Source organism: Choloepus didactylus, chromosome 8 (assembly GCF_015220235.1).
Source record: "Choloepus didactylus isolate mChoDid1 chromosome 8, mChoDid1.pri, whole genome shotgun sequence".
Lineage (NCBI taxonomy): Eukaryota > Metazoa > Chordata > Mammalia > Pilosa > Megalonychidae > Choloepus > Choloepus didactylus.
The window spans coordinates 17192286-17211528 of record NC_051314.1 but is presented as its reverse complement, the minus strand read 5'-3'; the positions used below and the strand labels follow the sequence as shown (position 1 = coordinate 17211528).

The 19243-nt window shown below is 45.3% G+C and overlaps 1 protein-coding gene across 1 annotated transcript; it reads right to left on the bottom strand.

The window, feature by feature from the left end:
* Window positions 1-1294: 1294 nt before the first annotated feature.
* EIF3D (eukaryotic translation initiation factor 3 subunit D) lies at window positions 1295-14879 on the bottom strand. Its single transcript, XM_037847313.1, has 15 exons — window positions 14743-14879; window positions 12174-12305; window positions 11831-11876; window positions 10987-11123; window positions 10234-10319; window positions 9542-9614; window positions 8712-8824; window positions 7759-7891; window positions 7037-7184; window positions 6320-6450; window positions 5508-5593; window positions 5248-5377; window positions 2420-2562; window positions 1940-2220; window positions 1295-1440 (listed from the first exon to the last, which is right to left on the bottom strand). The coding sequence occupies exons 2-15, from the start codon at window positions 12294-12296 to the stop codon at window positions 1427-1429; spliced, it is 1644 nt and encodes a 547-aa protein (XP_037703241.1). The 5' UTR covers window positions 12297-12305; window positions 14743-14879; the 3' UTR covers window positions 1295-1426.
* Between the last annotated feature and the right edge of the window lie 4364 nt (window positions 14880-19243).

Here is a 19243-nt window from a genome sequence, read left to right as displayed (position 1 = left end):
CCTTCCCCAGGTGACTCTGCAGAGATCTCATGTGAGGGGGGCAGTGGAAGGGGAGACAAACTGCAGGAGCCTTTTGTTCTGGGTGCCCTCAGCTGTGAGTCACCCTGACATCTGATCCATTTGACCCTTGTTTCATGGGGAAAATGCAACAGGGGGAACTGAAGTTTTTTCTTCAGGATAGCCTTCTGCTTATACCATAGCAGTGATTAAAGGCTTCACTGTTACTTCTATTTTGGCTTGTTATTTTAATCAACATGTTTGACACCTGGTAGCTCAGCTCAGCTCCTGACAATACTCTGTTTTCCCAATTACAGGCATACCTCGTTTTATTGCACTTTTTACAAATTCAAGGTTTGTGCAACTCCATGTTAAGCAAGTCTTGCCAGCATCATTTTTCAAACAGCATGTGCTCACTTCTTATGAGTCACATTTTAATTAGGCTATGTACATTGTTTCTTAAGGCATAATACTATTGCACACTCAATAGACTACAGTCTAGTGCAAACATAAATTTTCTATGCACTGGGAAACCAAGAAAATTCATGAGTTGCTTTATTGCAGTGTTCACTTCATTGTGGTAGTCTTGGAACTGAACCTGCATTATCTCCAAGGTATGCCTGTGCTCTTGGCAAAGTTCAATAAACTTTTGCTTACCTCGTGACGTTCCATTATTTTGACTGAAATTGTAACCTTATGGCTGCTTCTTCGAGTCCTCCCCTATGCAGTGGTATTACTTCTCCCTGCATTGTGTTCTGCATGAGGCCCAGGTGAGTTTTCTAGAAAGCTTAGTACAGTACCTGGCAGGGTACAGATGTCAAAGGGTCCAGAACAGAACACTCTCCACTTATTAAAAGCAATTCACATTCTAAACATCCATAGCTCTAATTTCATGAGCTGCAACCTCACTCAGCCTGCAAAGACTGTGCTGCTCCACCCTTCACTTGCATCTGTGTCCCAATGTTCCTTATAGACAGGAAGCCTTGAAGGGTCTTGCCCACGGTCAGCAGGCACTCATGCTTGTGGAATGGGCTCCTCCAGGGGACTTCACAGGGGACCTAATGATGGATAATGCTGCCCATGAAAGGATAATTTCATGGAGTGCCAAGAACAAAAAAATAAAATTGTTGATTTTACTTTCCTTTTCTAACAGGAAAGTAAAATCAACAATGCCTAAAAGCAAACAGTGGAACCCAGATTTAAGAACTCCACATGGAAACTCCTGTATCTCACCCTTCCTCTCTCAGGGCTACTTGGGAGAAGGAAAGACTGTCCAGTCATTAATCCAGGCAGACAATAGGGAAAAGAAGCTAAACAGACTGAAATTTATTCCATCTGCCAAACTCCAGAGAGCAAGAGCCAGACAAATATCCCATTAGACATCAAATTCAGTGGAATTTCAATTTCCAGCTTCATGTCACCAACTGATTTAAGCTTCTTCCTCTAAAACAGAGAAAAAACATTTTGAGAAATGAGCCATGTCATGGGAGGCAATGCTCACTTGCCTTTCTGAACTTCTGGTGAGCTCCCCTCCCCCAGAAGCTAAACCTTTCAGATCCTCTGGGGCTAACAGACTTTTTCCTCCATCACCAGATGCTGAAGCAGGGAAGAGATTTAAGCCATTTATCCATGTAACTAATGTGGGACAGATCTTTCCTCCTTTAGACCTCTGGCAGACACCAGGGACTTCTGTCGCCTTTCTCCAGTTGCTTCATCCTCATCCTGACCACCTCTCTGAAGGACCACTCTCCTCCACACCCTGTGTGACCTAAAGCCTCTTGAAGAAGCTCTTCCAGAGCCAGAGTGAATGCCACCCCAAACTCAAGTCTTGAGGACTCTCAGAAGGTTTTCTGTCTAGGTTAAAGGAGGCTGTGGCCAGAGTACTTGTTCCCTTGTGAGCCCCCAGGTCACGATAGACTCTGGAAAGACACTGGGTACAAACCTTCTTCCTCCTCCTCCTCCTCCTCCTCCTCATCGTCCTCATCAGAGCTGAAGGTGCCATCGGGCAGACTGTAGACGCGGATGACCTGCTTGTTGGGGTCCTTGAGGATGAGGTACTTGCCCTCCTCCAGCTTCATGCAGATGTCGATGACGCAGCGCAGGATGCCCCAGGCATTCTCCACACTCAGGTTGATCTGGCTGGCAAACTCATTGGGCTTGAACTGCTGGGTACCCAGGATCACATGGCGTGAGGAGTCCTTCACGTGGTACCGGGATACGTACCTGGGGGAAGGGATATTAGTGGTAGGGGCAGACCGGCACAGAGACAGGAATATACATGGGGTCAAATGTCAATTAAATGGTGACACTTGGTCCAGGGCTTTTTTCCAAGGGAAAGGGGAAAAGGCGAGTCTTCATCTCCCTAACCATTACCCCTTCCTTGCAGAAGATCAGTTCAGAACTTCCAGACAGGAAATCTCACCCAAGCTTGAGATACTCAGATCCAGCTAGCAAAGCACAGCATGTCCAGCGGGCCAATTTGTAGCTGTTGTTCTTCAGCTCAGTGGCAATGACAGCACCTCTCTGGGAGTCTAGCTTCTGGCGCCAGTCAACGCCATTACAGTGCTGCAGAAAGAAAGCCCCGGTTAGAGGAGTGAAGGCAGGCTCCTAGGCAGAGAAGGAACCCCCCAGCCTGCTTAATTAGAAAGTGAGCAAGTATGCACATGAATCAGAGATAAGACTTATCATTTAACACACATGGAGTATGGGCCTACTAGTTTCAAGATGTCAGGGTGGATACAAAGTGAAAGACAGTTTGTTCCTTTGCACAGCCTACTGCACAGTAGGTACTCGATAAAATGATAATTCTTCCTTTCTAAAGCTCACCCAGACAGGTACACACAAAGTTAAAGGCCTGCTGAGTCTGAGGAGCTCAGAGTCTGGTATTATGTATATGCAGACAAAACAGAAAGGAACCCAAGAGATCATCTTCTCCAACCACCTCATTTACAGAAGTGGGAACTTGGACCAGAGGGAAGTGACCAAAGGTCATAGGCAGAGGTTCCCAAATTTTCTTGGTTCACAGCAACCCTAGGTCAAAAGAAATATCAGAGTTCCTTTTATTAAGTGGTTATATACATGCAACTCAGGAGTAGTACTCTGACAGATGTCTCTGCATTTCCCTCAAAAATATAAAATACTGTGCAGCACTTTTGTGAGTTTCCTGTGGCATTTTAAGAGACCTTCCACATATCTGTAATTAACTGGCAGAGATAAACTGTATAGGAGGCAGGGCGGTGGGGGGGGGGGGGGTTAGTTAGGAAGGTCAGTTACGAGATAAAGGCAAAATAACAGGCATAACAAATAGGGTCCTGACTAGTGTGATGACGAAGTCAGTGAAATCCAAAGCCGAGTGCAAATACAGATGGCACTTGACAGCAAAGAAGGAGTCAGAGATGTCTGAGGCTCTGAGTTTAGGTGAGCAAGAGAAAGACAAAGTTGATGGATAGCCAAGCTGAAGATAATGACAGAAATGAGGACATTGGGAGAGGAAGGTATTTTAGCAGAAAAGTGATGGGAGGTGAGCCAGAGGAGAAGAGTTTAGGAGTCATTTTTATAGAGCTAAAGTTAAGGCTTGTGGTAGACACAATGACCCCCACTGATCTTGCCCTTGCAGGATCTCCTCCCCTTGAGAGGGTGGACCCTTTGAATTTGATGAGATTTTACTCCTGAGACTCTATCTTGTACATCAAAAGGGATTCTGCACATATAATTAAGGTCTCAAATCAGATGACCTTAAGATAGGGAGACTATTTGGGTGGGTCTGACTAATCATTCAAGTCTCTTAAATTTAGCATAGACGTCAGAGACAGAGAAAGCCAGAGATTTAAAGCATAAGAAGGATCTGATGCGCTGCTGCTGGCTTGAAGACGGAGAAGCCCGTGGCAAGGGAGAGGAGGACCTCAGTTCTACAACTGCAACGAAATGAAGTCCACTAACCAGAATGAGCTTCAAAGGAGATTTTCCTCCCAGAGTCACCTGATGAGAACTCAGCTCTGGTGACACCTGGATTTCAGCCTTGTTATACCCTGAGCAGAGAACGCAGCCACGCCAAGCTAGACTTCTGACCTACAGAACTATGAGTTTATTTTAAGCCACTAAGTTTGTGTTAATTTGTTATGAAGCAAAAGAAAACCAATAAAAAGCTGTATAAAAAAGTAACACGGCAAAGATCTGTGTAAGGGACTGATCCTTAGAGAAAGCTGGGGGTCAAAAAGGAGGTGAACTAGTGAAGAAAACGTGAAGGGGGCAGAGATATGCACGAAACTGGAGTAATGTAGTAATACTGAAGCAAAGCTACACAGGCACTATAAGGCGGTCATGGTGAAAAGCCTAAGAAAAGGCCATGGGCCCCAAAGCCAAGGTCACAGCGAACCTTCCAGTGTGCTCTCTGAGAAGCTGATGGGGGCGAAGGAGCACCTGAGGGGTGAGACTCAGCAGTACTCGATGTTAGTCTCCGACCGCTAACGAAGGTAGAAGAATGGAATGAACGGTCTTCTGTACTAGAGCTCATTAGACACTTGTTCAACACAGGCTCGGCCTCAGGGTTCTCCTTCCCCACTGAGCTCTGGTAGCTGCAGGATCTTTCATTCTGTACAGGAGCACCCAGGACTCCAGACACCCACTTCAAATTCAGACACAGCACATAAACCTGGGTAGCCTCACTAGAATTAACAGTCCAGCAATCACAGAATGCCAGCATGAGCGAGAATGAAAAGAGAAGGAAAAATGAAGAAAGTATGTTTCTTTCAAGGTGCCTCTTAAGAGTAAAATCTGAGCTGGATCTAAAACTTCAATAAATGTTCAATAAGTGAAAAAGGGTATCAGAAAGTTAAAGAGAAGTCAGTGCCCACAGTAAATGAGAGAACAGGTCAAAAAGAAAAGCTCCCAGCTAACAGGAAACCTGCAGACCCAGATAATAAGGAGAGATCAAAACCAAAAGTCTGCAGTCAGCAAAAGCCTACAGGAGGTCACAATGGAACAGAGGGGAGAAAGTACTGGAAGAAGGTAGTTATTGGGTCCTATGCACAAACGAAGCAGAAAAGTTCTTAAAACTTAGTGATGTCTGACAAACACACTCACTCTCTTTCTCAGTGAGGAACTAAGTGAAGGAAAAAGAAAGTGATTCTAGGTAGCTCTGTAAGTCAGAGGAGAAAATATAAGCTCAGAAAAGCTAGATGGTATGACAACATGCACTGCAGAAAATGCAGAGTTGGTGCCATGAGGAGGGTGACGGTGGTGGTGCCTCACCCTGGAATCCCACTCGTTGAGGGTCTTGATGTTGATAAAGGACACTTCTCCGTTGGCTCCAGTCATGACACCATCATGTTCACAACGAACAATCAGGTCGATGTCATCACCAAGCTTCCACCGGCGATAACTAGAATGAAGGAGAAACTCATTTGGTCACTTAAGATCTGACCTCTCCGACATACCACCACGAACAGGAAGGGGCCTGTGCCCAACCTGGTCTCAACACTTGGGGTACTCGCTGCAGAGAAGTGACGTACCGGTATGCAACAGAGGCAATTTCATTCTTATCCATGTCGTCCTCCACAAATGGGTTTGGGTTGGGGAAGTTGTACCTTTCCTTCCCCTGTAAAAAAAACCCCAATGGTGTCAAGAGACGGTCCTAAAGTTGTTTCAAAGGCCAACCAGCCAGAGCCAGCACCTCTGCTTATTCACAGCCCTGGCCGGGTCACTAGCATTCTTGAGAGGCCTCTGGGCTCATGGCAAGTTTTATGTCTTTTTTTATTCCTCCTGACTGTAAGCACCCCCTAAATTACAACCAATGTAATAGCTAGCATTTACTGAGTGCTTGCATGTGTAGGCTATGTGCTTTAGGTATCTCATTTAATCAGCAAACTTGCCCTTCTGCTTCATTTTCTTCCATAGCATTTATCACCATTTGACATAACATATTTATTTAATGTTTACTGTCTCTTCCTTTCCACTATAATGAAGCTCCACAAAGGCAGGAGGTTGGTTTTGTTCTTTGCTATGTCCCCAGCACCTAAAACAATTTATTTGTTAAATAGTTATAAGATCCCAACAGCATGTCTGTGTGAGACCAGTCATATTAGTATTCTAACTTTACAGACAAGAACCATGCAGGAGACCACAAAGCTATTAAGTGGTGCATTTTTCAAAAGCAGGTAATCTGATCTCAAAGTCCAAGCTTGTAACCCCTTGGCTTCAGGTAGGAACCACATCTGTCCTGCTCAATCCCACTATCCTGGAGGCTAGGAGAGAGCAAATGCTCAATGAAGAGTAGTTAGTCCAATAAAAACCAGTCAATGCCAAGACCCTCTGGATCCCTCACCATTCTCAAGCACTGCTGGGAGAAGTTGTGGTTGATGTAGGTGGCTTCCATGGCCAAGTTGCGGGGTGAGTTGAAGGAATTGCCTTCATCCTGAGGGGGCTCGTTGGCTGTCTCACTCACTGTCAGGAGGTCTGCAAAAGCAGTGGCACAGTCACTCACCCATGCAGCAGTCACTGAACACTGATGGTATGCATGGCTCCGTGGGGAGACACGGAGGAATGACACAGTCCACCCTTCAAAGAACTCCACCTACTAATGTAGGTCTCCCAAATGAGGGACAAAGGATTGTTTCATTTTCATTGCTGCTATTTTTTGAGTGATCTGGTTTCCATTTATGGTGTGTGTGTATGTATATATTTGTATGGTAAATACACTGAAGCGAAAAAAAAAGGGGGGAATCAATCAAAAGAAAAATGTTAAGTAAATAATACAGTTGGTATGGAGAGATGAGAGAAACCAGGGAAATGGCATTTACTGAAAAGCACAGGGTTAGGGTGCTATAAGGAATCAGAAAGCTGATACCTCAAGGAGCTTCTGCAGTGACAGACAGTTCCTTCTGCATGTCTTAGAGGAGATAGGGAGGGATTTGGCCCTTGTTGTCAATGTCTGTGGGGAAGAGAACATTCTCTTTCCACCCGTTCTCTCATACCAGGGAACTGTTCGGAACTAACACAACTACTCATCCCTTTAGTGTTGTGCTCCAGACAGGCTGCTCACCAAAGTCAGAGTTGTCCCTCTTGTCAAAGAAGAGCTTGGACCCAACTCTCTGGACGACGATGTCCCAGGAATACACTGAGCGGGTACAGCTCATCAGTGTGGCCAGAATGGCATCAGTGGCAAACACATTCCCCTGAGTTTTTGCCAGCTGCAAAGAGGACAAGAGAGAGAGAGAGAGTGCTAAGGATAGGAACTGCTGACCTATCCTAGGTCTAACTGCCCATTCACATGAAGGGAAAGGACTCAGTCCTCTGCTTGTCAGATAAATCCTTAGGAATAAGGAGCCCTTTCAGACACACATGCCTCCCCTAGTCGTAAAGGGTCTTGAGCACAGTGGCCTGGGTAAGACTACAGCACATCAAGCACTTGCTGTATTCTGATGAAGCACTTCATGATCCTTTCATTCTCACCCCAGTGCAGATGGTAAGTACATTTCATTCTATTTTATAGATGAGGTAACTAAGGCTCCAGAGAGGTAAAGCCAGGAAGCAGCTAAGTAGGGCAGAGCTGGGATTTGAGTCCAACTTTAAGGTCTAGCCAGCAAAGTGCATTTCTTTTCATCTAATGTTAAGTTTGATTCAGAGAAATCTTATCTAGAGGGGTTTCCAAGACCCAAATTATATATACAAATCTCTGTGTTCTCTGTACTTTCTGAGAGGCCTCAGCTGTAGAAGCTGGTGGCATTCCTAAAGGATGGGAAAGGGGTGGGAGGGGGTGGGCACCTTTCGGATGACTGGGTCGTCTGTGGTGGTGACGGTGTGGAAGATACGCTTGATGCTCCGCAGTGACTTCTCATTCCTCGTGGTGATGCGGTCAAAGGCCTTATCGTAGTATTCTAGGGCCCCACAACACTCACTGAGGGGAGAGCATCCAAGACATGCAGAGTCAAGGAAATTAAAAGAGCAAGAACTTTGATCTCCACACAGAACCATGATGTGTAGCAGTGGGTGGGTCCACAGAGGCTTAGAACTAGCTCGGTGGTTCCCAATCCAGGCTGCCTGGTAGATGCTGAGTTGAAGGTGAGGAAGCTTTAAAGATGCCAATGCTTAGGCCCTGAGCATTTTCTTTTTAAAATTCCCCAGGTGATTCTAATGTGCAGCCTGAACTAGAGCACCCATCCAGCCCAATGTTTACTTCACTTTTATTTTTTTCAGTCATGGAGTCAGATCCATGAGATGAAAATAGTTTCTCTGACTAGAAGGGGAGATACAAACTTGCAGAGTTTGCTTGGTTTCCTGCCCCCTTAGTTCCTATGTGGCTCCACAGAGCAGTGCAAACAAAACTGATCCAGGCCGACCTCTGAAGACAGGAGACTGAGGCCAGTACAGGGAGACAACTAGTTAGAGAGGGGTCCGGGTGGGCTGCCTTGTGGTCTGGAGCTCTTGCTCCCCACTACATTATTATCATGTATTTGCCTTTTAGAAGCTCCCAAAGGAGCTCCTGGAAACTATCAGGAAAATCCCTGCTTCTCCTGAAGAACTGCTGTGTTCCTCTTTCTGCCAAAAGAGCTATATAACTTCTTTCTCGTTTGCTCAGGAGGCTGGGAAGTTGAAAGAAACATTAGCAAACTTCTTTCTGCCTTTTTCCCTTGGAAAAACTAGGGCTTAAGAAAATGTTCATAACTGGCCCACACATATAGAAGCATATGTGGAAGGTGGTTCAAGGCATCACTTACATGTCCTGTGGCTCTGATACTTCCAAGTAGCGCATCTTCATTAACTGAGGAAAATCCATTTCCTCTTTCACCTCCCAGTCACTACGAACTTCAACTGAAGAGTCTCGGGGTTTCTATAGCGGAAAACCATTGGAGTGAGATAAATTATAGCCAGGGCAAAACATGTTAGCAGTATGAAGGGCTTTTATTTTATAAATATATACTGAACATTTACTATGTGCTGGCTGTTTTAGAAGGCAGAGTCCCTGACTTGTAGGGATCAAGAGTTAAAAAATAAGAGTTCCACTCCTATGTATCTAGCCAAGGGATATGAAAACATATGTCCAAAGAAAAACTGTACAAGAACATTCAGAGCAGCATTATTCATAATAGCCAAAAAGTGGAACAACCCAAATGTCCATCAACTGATGAGGGGATAAATACAATGTGGTATATCTATACAATGGAATATTATTTGGTAATAAAAAGGAATGTTCTGACACAGGCTACAACATGAATGAACCTTGAAAACACAGACGACCACGCATATTGCATGACTCATTTATAGGAAATGTCCAGAACAGGTAAATCCATAGAAACAGAAAGTAAAGCAGTGAGTTCCTAGGGCTGGTGGAAAGTGGTGGTCATGGTGGTGACTGCTAAAGGATACAGGGTTTCTTTCTGGAATGATGAAAAAGCCTCTAAACTGACTATAATGATAATTGTACAACCTTTCAAATATACCAAACTTCTAAATTGTACACTTCAAGTGAGCAAATTGCTTGGGATGTGAATTATACCTCAATAAAACTTTTACAAAAACAAATGGAATTCTGATATGAACACACTACCTGTGATTTTTGGTCCCATTTTTGCCGCACTCCAAATTGCTTCTGGAATTTCTTCTGCAATCGTATGCGATCTCTGGAAAATTAGGAAAATTGTGATCTCAGCACAGGTCTGAAGATCAATGGCATCTTCAAAAGACAGAAGCTGCCATTCTCTTCAGCTAATTCTCAAAAGCACCAGTGTCTTCTCTGAATTCTGGAAAATGGTGTCTTAGTAAGAAAGAATAGACCAAGAGTGCACACCAGAGATGTTAGAAGAGCCCCCCTGCAAATACTGACCAGATGTATCTTACTCTCTCTAGGTTAGTGACTGACTATCCACTGGCATCCCCAACCCAGGCAGGGCTACTGCACCACACAACTCCAGGGTGCACACAGGACAGAGTATGAATGGGGCCCTCTAGGGGTATGCCACCTTAGAACTGAGCCTAGACAAGCTACAAGGTCTCTTCTTATTAATCTGATTTTGTTTTCCTTTAGCGTTCACGGCCAGCAGAAAGCAGTGTCCCACCAATGCTACCTGCCATGGACTGGTCTCGGAGAATCACACAAGGGCTAAAATGGTGGCTTACACTGCTTTGGGAATTTTTCTTTCAATGATAGGGAAGGCAACCATCATTCAGCTTTGACCCACTAATTCCAAAGTACTGTCAGTCCAGGAAGAAAAACCTGTTTTGGAAGGATGGGAATCTCACCTCTCCTTCTGCTTGGCACTCTTAGGCAGGGTCTGCAGGTTGAACTGGAGCATGTTCCGTCGATCTTTGTCTCTGCGGAGGTTCCGCTGGGAACCAGGACAAAACATCCATGTTAAAATCTTAGAGATTTGGCTCACAACAGGCAGGGGCCTGTTAGGGAGGCCTTTAGAGTAAGGTTAGGATGCAAATCCCATGTTTCACATTTTACTCTGTGCTTTTACTCTACAGGATTAAGTACAGGGATTTTAGTAGAGGAAGTTCTTGTTATTAGCCTGACTTACATTCCCACAAAATATTTACTACTGAAGTAAGTTTACTTACTTCAGTCTTATTAGAGGTGCTAAATTTGCCTCTTGATGTTATAAAATGTAGCCTGACCAGACCATCTACTCAATAAAGCCTGTATACAACAATTAAGTGAAGCAATAGGCACAGATGCACCTTTTTTCCAACAGAGACAGATCCCTGGCAACATAAACATCCATTCTTAGCACAGGGAAGGGCATGAGATCCTAGCTAATGGCTAACAGAAATCTAAACTATTTAAATGCATCACTGAACCCAGTTAGTACAAGTCTACTTTAGCACAATTCATCAGGAACACAGGCCAGCAATGATGAACTCAGGACTCACCAGGAGACCTAGGATAACATCCTTTCCTCTCATGGGCACTCATAAGTTAGCATTTTTAGCAGCATGTGATAGGCAACAGTAATAGTCCCAAGACAGTCAGGCTGTCAGCTCTTGACCTACCTGTGCAAACCTCATCCGATTTCGCTGGTAGGCAGTCTTCTGTGTGCGTGCTGTATCCACCAGTTGGAAGCTAGTTTCATCCTCTTCGTGGAAATAAGCGTACTGACTTCCACCACCAAACTGAGAGGAGTACTTATCTAGAGAGAGAGGTGAGCAGTCTGCAATCACTACAACCTAAAAACTTCATGAATTATAATAGCCTGAGGCATTGCCCTTCTCAGGATCCGGAGCATTTGCTGGGAGCTTGTTAAGAGATGCATATTCACAGCCCCATCCCACACCTACTGAATTGGAACCTTATATTTTAATAAGATCCCCAGGTGAGGTATATGCACATTCAAATATGAAAAACTCTGGTCTCAAGAACTTTGGAAGTCAAGACAGTGTCTGAGGAACTCAAGCTAAGCCCATTTCCTTCTTTGCCTCATTCTGTAAGGATCTGAATTAAGATTCTTTAGTCTCATAGGAGAGGCAAATATGGCACGTATATATCACCATTTCTATCACCTGGTGCCCAAGGCAGACAAGTTTAGTGGATCACAATCTATTTCCTTGCCGACCTCAGCCTCAGATAACCTTAATGTAGTGCTCCAGACAGCCACTTTCAACTCTCTCCATTGGCCCAGAGGAAAAAACCTATTATCAGATCTGGATCTTAAAACTAGGGGCTTTAAATCTGGGTTCCAGTGTTGGGCTTCACAGGTTCAGTAAATCTCAAACAACTGAATGCAAAATGGGAATGTGTTCAACACATTTTTAAAAGGAGCTAGAAAGCCTTCAGATGAAGGTTACTAGGAAAAAAAATGTCACAAGGCCCTGATCCAGGCAGTTTAAAAATACTTACTTGTATACCTCTTATCCTGGTATGTGGCACCCGTCCAGTCTGCAACCTATTAAGAGCAATAAGGAAAGACAGAGAACACAGATCAATCAGTCAAGTTTCTTGTGACCCAGAAACCCCTGAAGTGAAAGGACACAGTGTGACAGTATCAGAAGAACCGGCTCACAATGGCTTTTTAAGTACCCAGCTTTCCTATGACTACTCCCAGAGGTCATAACCTTTCTCAGCTGGTATCACTATAAGGAACCCAGGAGTTAGGATTTTGAGAGAATAAAACTCAAACAGGAACTCCTGGAGAGAAGTACCCACAGATTAAAAGATGCAGGGACCGCTGACAGGCAAGTACCTTTCCTAGCCGATCTCCTTTGCTGAACGGCTGGTAGGGCATATCCCGAAACTGCTCGGGAACTGCACAGGGACCCCAGCCTGAGGGGTTGTCCTGGATCACGGGGGTCATGAACTTCGCCATATTCTAAAACTAAAAAAATACAGATAGTATGAGTTGGTACATGAAGGATGGGGCCCCAAAGTACAAAAAGCCCCCCATTTGAGGTCAGCCAGATCATAAATGACAAAATTTAAAAGGCAGCACACAAAAACAGAATCCTCAATTGTGGAACTACTACTAGGTTAGTGTCTTTGTAAATAATACTGTGAATACTTAAAACTCAGAAAACTGCTAGCCCAATTAACTGTAACATCTTTGAAATAAGGCTGTACCTTATATTTGATGGTATGTCATAGCTTAACTTTCTTACTGTTACATAAAATGATACTTTTAAAATCCATGGTGTCTCAGATTTGATGAAATGTAACTTTTTTCAAGAGTGATAAACACATTCTGGTTCTTAGAAATACTTTCACTATGGCATAGAATACTTCACTTCCCTAAGCCTCAGCCTCTGCATCTGTAAGATAAATATAATCTGTTTTATCTATATCACTGGATCACTGTGAAGGTCATATTAGTTAACACATGAAAATGCTTTCTTTGTAAAATGCTCATAATTACTATTTAGACTTGCAAAAATATATTTATGCACAGAGTGCTGAGAAAAAAAGAATCCCTAATATATCCTGAAATTTGACTTTCCTCTCTTGTTCTAATTTTCTATCATCAGTGCAAAATCTATGTGTGGAGCAAGGGGAAACAGAGCCAGGTAAAAGAGCTGCCAGAAGGCTAAGGTCAGCATAAATTTTAGGCCCAAAGTGACTGTATATAAAATATGCATAAATATTATGGGTACTAGGCATTGTTCTTAGTGCTTACCATGCCTTGATTCATTATCTTATGCCAAGAATCCTATGTGGTAGGGGCCAGTGTTATCCCCACTTTTCAGATAAGAGAACTGAGGCACAGAAGTTAAGGAATTGCTTAAAGCCACAATATTATTTGATGAGGTACTTGAACCCAGGCAATCTGGCTTGAGTCCATACTCTGCAACATCATCACCATCATCATCATCATCATCATCATCATGCTGCTATGGGTCCTCTCAGGAGATCAAAAACCAGGGGCTCTAGGGCAGATGGTTGCCTGGCAGTTCCCTTCAAAAGTCTGTACATTTATCTTTCATTGTAATGCTCTGAAAACGCTCAGAAACTGAGTTCCTAGAGGGAAACTCATCACACAAATATTTTCTGGAAGCTGGAGAGCAATCAAAGAGCATATGTGTATTGAAATTGGCAAATTCTCCTTATGGCCCCAAGATGGGGAGACTGAGGCTTCCTACACACTTGGATGACAGCAACAGGAAATGAGCCTGGGATTGTCATCCTCCAACTAAACAGAAGTTATACTATAGGGAGAAAAGGACAGAAGGGAGGGAGTGGCAGTCTCAACAATTCACATCCAATAAGTATTTCTTGAGCTCTTACTATGTACCAGGAAATCATACAAGACGCTTTATCACCACTAATCCTCCCTCTCCTGATTTTAGAGCTAAAAATGAGAAGCTCAGCCAAATCAAGCAGTTGATCTGTCCATGGTTTCAAAATAGATTTGATTTCCACGGCTGTCTGCCCCAAATCCAACATTCTTTCCATTATATTATAGCTGTACAGCAGCCAGAAAAAATCTGGGGCTTTCACACCACACTTAAAAGCACAATAACGATGTCTCAAAATACACCATCTGGTCTTTTAATCTAGCTGTTTTTGTCAGAAGCTCGAGAAAAGAACAAGCCCAAGGCTTGGCATGCATTTTCCCAGGGGATGGAAGAAGTCCCCGGGCTTCAGCCCGTGTAAAATCGTGAGCAGAATGGAATCAGTACGGAAAATTGAGCCGTTCAGGCAAAACGATAATGACAGCTGTACTGGCGCCAGGAGCAGGATGGGGAAGCATCAAATCAACAGGGCAGTCAGAAGGGGCCCGGTGGCTGGGAGGCTACAGTACTGTGTAGATGGCCGCGGCCACCACAGACCGTACGCCATCAATCCCCGAGGGCAAGAAAGGATGCTCCTACATCCTGCCCTCCCATTTAACAGAAAAAGAAAGAAAACCTATGAACTACGAGATCCTTATGCAGGGACCGAACACCGCTCAGCTTGGCACATCCAATATTACACTCATAGAAACTCAGGAGATCTCCGGTCACTTCAGAAGTGAGACCCTGAGACCCAGTTGGTTTGGGTGACAGATCCAAATTCGCCCAGCCCAAGGCCGCTGAGCGGAGCCTAAGCCAAGGACCTCACCCACATGGCCGGACCCCGCACCCCGCAGTGTGTCAGGCCTCGCGCCCTGCCGTCTGCCGGGCCTGGGACTCATAAAGGCGGATTCCTGCTCCGCCCAGCTGGGGGACAGCGGCGACAGAGGAGGGAACATAAGAGGAGTCTCTTCCGGGAGGCCCCCGAAGGCCGAACCCAGCCCAGGCCGGCTCCGAGGCCCGCAGCGGCCGCCGGAAGACACCGCTCACCTGTAAGGGCCTTGGCCGGCCCGGATGGCAGCAGATGACACGGGCCGGAGATCGAGCGACCAGCAGCTCTCCCGAGAACCGGGAAAGGAGGAAAGATGCGTGCGCAGCAGCCGGCGCCGTAAACACGACCGGCGCTGTCGTAAACTGCTCTCCATCTTCCTCCGGATTTGGCGGAAGAATGCGCGAGCCGTAAAGCGAAGGTAGTCCCGGAAGTTCGTCACCGCTCTTCACGAAGCGTCCGCGCTAGTCTCCGAGGCGCCAAGACGCAAGAGGAGTGGTTACATTTACGTTTAGACGGCTTCCGGCGACGCCCAAAGAGAGAGCTCCGGACTGAAACGTGTCTGCCGTGTAATTGGAGCTAGAGGGCGGCGAGAGGCTGACAGCCACGCTGTGTTCCACAGTGCTTCACCGGCCTCTTCGGCCCCTTTGTATCCCACAATGACTCGCGGCTCCTCTGCCCGCTTAGCCAATCGTTTCGTTGGATTCTCACGCAAGGGGGAGGAGCGAGTGACTTAGAACGAGTTTATTGATTTTTTTATTATTAACCTTCTCTTTTACAGTTGTGAACACTGAAGCTTAGAGGTGTAAAATGATCTGCGCAGTTTAGATTGGTAGTTTAAGAGTGGTCGCCAGGATTCACTCTGCTCCTGCAGTTCTTAAACTTTATTCTTCGATTTCTGGAGCACTAATTTTAATAAATGCAGGTTTCGGGTCTCACTTTCATAGATTGTTATTCAAGGAACCAGGGAATCTGTAATTTAATCAGCAATGTGAGTCTGAACCGGGGGACTCAGGAACCACTTTACTACACTGAGCAAAGTGCTGTCCCGGTTGCAGCTCCCAGCCTAAGGGTTTTCTCCTAGAGTCTTGGGGAATTTCAAAACTGATCAGAAAGAAGCTGGGCGTGCTTATTCAACCCCCAGATCCTTCTCTACCTTGCCTCCTTGATTTTCTGATCACACAGGCTGGGATGCTGTATCCGTTATTGGAAAATGTATCTGTTATTGGACAGATCTCTGTAACGTTCACCTATCTAGGTCTCAGTTTCCATATAACTAAAATTGCTAATAATAATAAGAGGGTGCTGTGCGGGTAAAAATAGAGACTGTATGTGAAAGTATTTAGTAGGTTCACTAATCAATTGGGGAATTTGGACAGGTTATTCAAGCTCTCTAAATCTTCTTACTCATCTGTAATATGAGAATGTAATAGCAGCACTTATCTCCATCAGTTATTTCTCAGTTGCTCCTCTTGTAGTTTTCCTGACTTTTGTTAATGGCACCCAATGCATGGTGTTTAGGGCAAAACTTTTTTAGTCATCCTTGGTAGCTCCTTTTCCCTTCCCAGCACATTCAGCCCTTCACTAAGTTCTCTTTATTCTACTTTAAAAATAGATCTTAAGCTACTATTTCCAGTCTCCATATTTGGACTCCCATTTTTCACTTTTGGCACATGGTGGCCAAAGCAATCTGTTCACAGCCTTCTAGTGGCTTCCCATTATGTGCTTAGAATGAAATATGAATGTCTTCCCGTGGCCTGCCTGGTCCTTGGTTCCCTTTCAGCTTCATATCCTGCCGTTCTGCACTCTGCTTCAGCCACCATGAACTGCTTGTACCTTGAACCCACCAAGCAGAGCCTCTGCACTTGCTTTCCTTTGGCATGGCATGCTTTTCCCCCGGATCTGCCTGTGTTTGGCTTGGTCCCTTCATCTGTGCCTCTGCTCCAGTGTTGCCTCCTCAAAGAAGTCTTTTCATACCATACTTCCTAAAAATACTTACTTTTCCTTCCATCCCTCCTCTTCCTCTGCTTTGTTTTCTTCATAGTTGTGATCACTATACAAAATGTTTTTTTCCTTCTTGTGCTGGTTTGGATGTATTATGGCCTCCCAAATGCCATTATCTTGGATGCAATCTTGTGGGGGCAGACTGATTCATTTTTTTGATAAGGGTGTGACATTTTGATTGGATATTTCCATGGAAATATGACCTGCCCAACTGTGGGTGATTACTTTGATTGGATAATTTCCATGGAGGTGTTACCCCAGCCTTTCAGGGTGGGTCTGAATTAAATCACGGAGCCATATAAATGAGCTGACAGACAAGGAACTCAGTGCAGCTGTGAGTGACATTTTGGAGAGCAACTGAGAGTGACATTTTGGAGGAGCTGCAACTTACAGAGACATTTTGGAGAACACAACCCAGGAGAAAGCAGATACCTAGAGAGGAACGTTGTGGGAAAAAGCCATTTTGAAACCAGAACTCCAGAGCAGATGCCAGGCACGTGCCTTCCCAGCTTACTGAGGTTTTCCGGACACCATTGGCCATCCTTCAGTGAAGGTACTCGATTGTTGATGCCTTACCTTGGACACTTTATGGCCTTAAGACTGTAACTTGGTACCAAGTAAACCCCCTTTATAAAAGCCAATCCATTTCTGGTGTTTTGCATAATGACAGCATTAGCAAATGGGAACAATTATTTAGGGGCTGTCTTCCCTCTAAAATACAAGTTCCATGAAAGTCTTTCCTAGAACAGTGCCTGGTAATAAATATTTGTTGAATTGATTGTTGAATGACTGGATAGAGATTTTGTGACCATTAAATGCAAAAATGCATTTGGTACATTACCCTGGGCACATAAATAAGCCTTCAATAAATGCTGATATAATTATCAGTAGTAAGTTGTAATGTGTTCTAAAATATAAGGGGATCATGTCTTTTTTTTTGCTGTGGGCCCACAGGCCATCTGCTGCAGCCTCCCTCTGTGACTTGTCCAGAGTTTAATTATCTTCCTCATGTTTTGGTCCACATGTCCCTGCCCACCCCAGAAGGAGGAGGATTTGGAGTGTCCTGTCTCATTCTCACTGATGGGTCCCTGGGCTTGGAGGGAAGATCTTGCCTCTGTGCAGCCTCCCAACCAGCACCCCTGCTGCCACTCTTTCTGCCTATCCTGGTTTCTGTTCTCCAGATGGCAGGAGGATGACCCTCTTTCACACCAAATCAGAGTATGCCTTGTCTCCCCCCACTCCCCTGCCCTTAAAAACCTCTGGGGGCTTACCATTACACTAAGGATAAAATCCCAAACTCCATTCCATAGCCCACAAGGCCATAAATGATTCTTCTGTTTCCCTCTCCCAGCTCATCCCTACTCGCTCTCGTGGTTATGATTAGATGGTGATGGGAACCAGAGCAGCTGGGGGCTGGTTGGACAACCCCTCTGCCCCATTTCATCTTATGGTTTCTCTAGGCGGTGTTTCCCCCTGGGCTAGTCTGGGCTTCCTCACAGCATAGTGACCTTGGTGCAGGCTTCTCTTTTTTTAAATGATATTTTTTATTGTGGAATATAACATATATACATAGAAGTGATAACTTTCCAAGAGTACAGACTTCTTATGTGGAGGCTGAAGATGCCAAGAGCTAATGTGCTGGATGCTGCCTCGCCTTCTGTGACCTTCTGTGACCTTCTGTGACCTTCTGTGACCTAGCTTCTGAAGTCACGTAATGTCACTTCCATCCCTTCTGTTGGTTACAAGTGAGTCACAAGCCTACCCTGAGTCAAGGGCAGGGAGCAAAGAGCAGCTCTCTTGATAGACAAGGCTCGAGGTTTGAGGGGAGCATGTGAAGCAGAGGTGTTGTGGTGGCATCTTGGGAATGTAAAACTTGCTATAGATGTCAAGTGGCCCTTTTTTGGAGTCACCAGTTAGTCGTCCGCAAATGTGTGATTGAGCATTTGGGACACGTCAAATGCCAGTCCCATGTCCTGAGGCAATCTGGCTGGGAGGAGGCCTGGAAGGTGATCACAGGTTATCCCGGGGAAACCTGGTCAGCTACCTCGTATGCTCTTTGGAGAAGGAGTGAACAAGGAATTGGTCAGTAGAGAAGATGTGGAGGGGCAGAGTCACAGGCAGAGCCTGGCAGGTTCAGGAGCTGGCTCTTGGCTGCACCTGGAAGAGGCTGTCCCTCAGGATGGGGGAGACTTCAGGCTGCCTCCGCTGATAAATGCATCTCCAGACTAACTCCTGTCGTTTGCTCTGACCCCCTCTCACCCACAGCCCCTGAGAGGCCATGCTGCATTCTCACGGAGTTTTTACTCCAGGGAAGTGTGTGCTGGCCAGGCCAACTACAGCCTGTCCCTCTGGCAGTTGTATTTCTTGTGCTTTCCACAAATGGACAATTGTGCATTCATCAGTCTAGTAAGCCTGGTTAAAAGGAGTCAGCTCCTGCCATGTGGGTAGATGCACCCCAGACTGCAACGCCTTCACCAAGGTCACCTTGGGGAGAACTGTCGGTGTGGCCTGCCTGCTTCCCAGTGCGGCAACCCTAAATCTCCTTGTGCACCTCCTGAGAACCACCCCAGGGATCATCACCCCTCTTTTTACAGATGAGGAAACCAAGGCACAGAGAGGTGGAATGTCTTGTTCAAGGTCACCCAACTGGTAAAGGCACAGTTGGAATGGAAACTCAGGGGTGCCTGAAACCAAAGCAGGCACTCCTTGTGTATAATT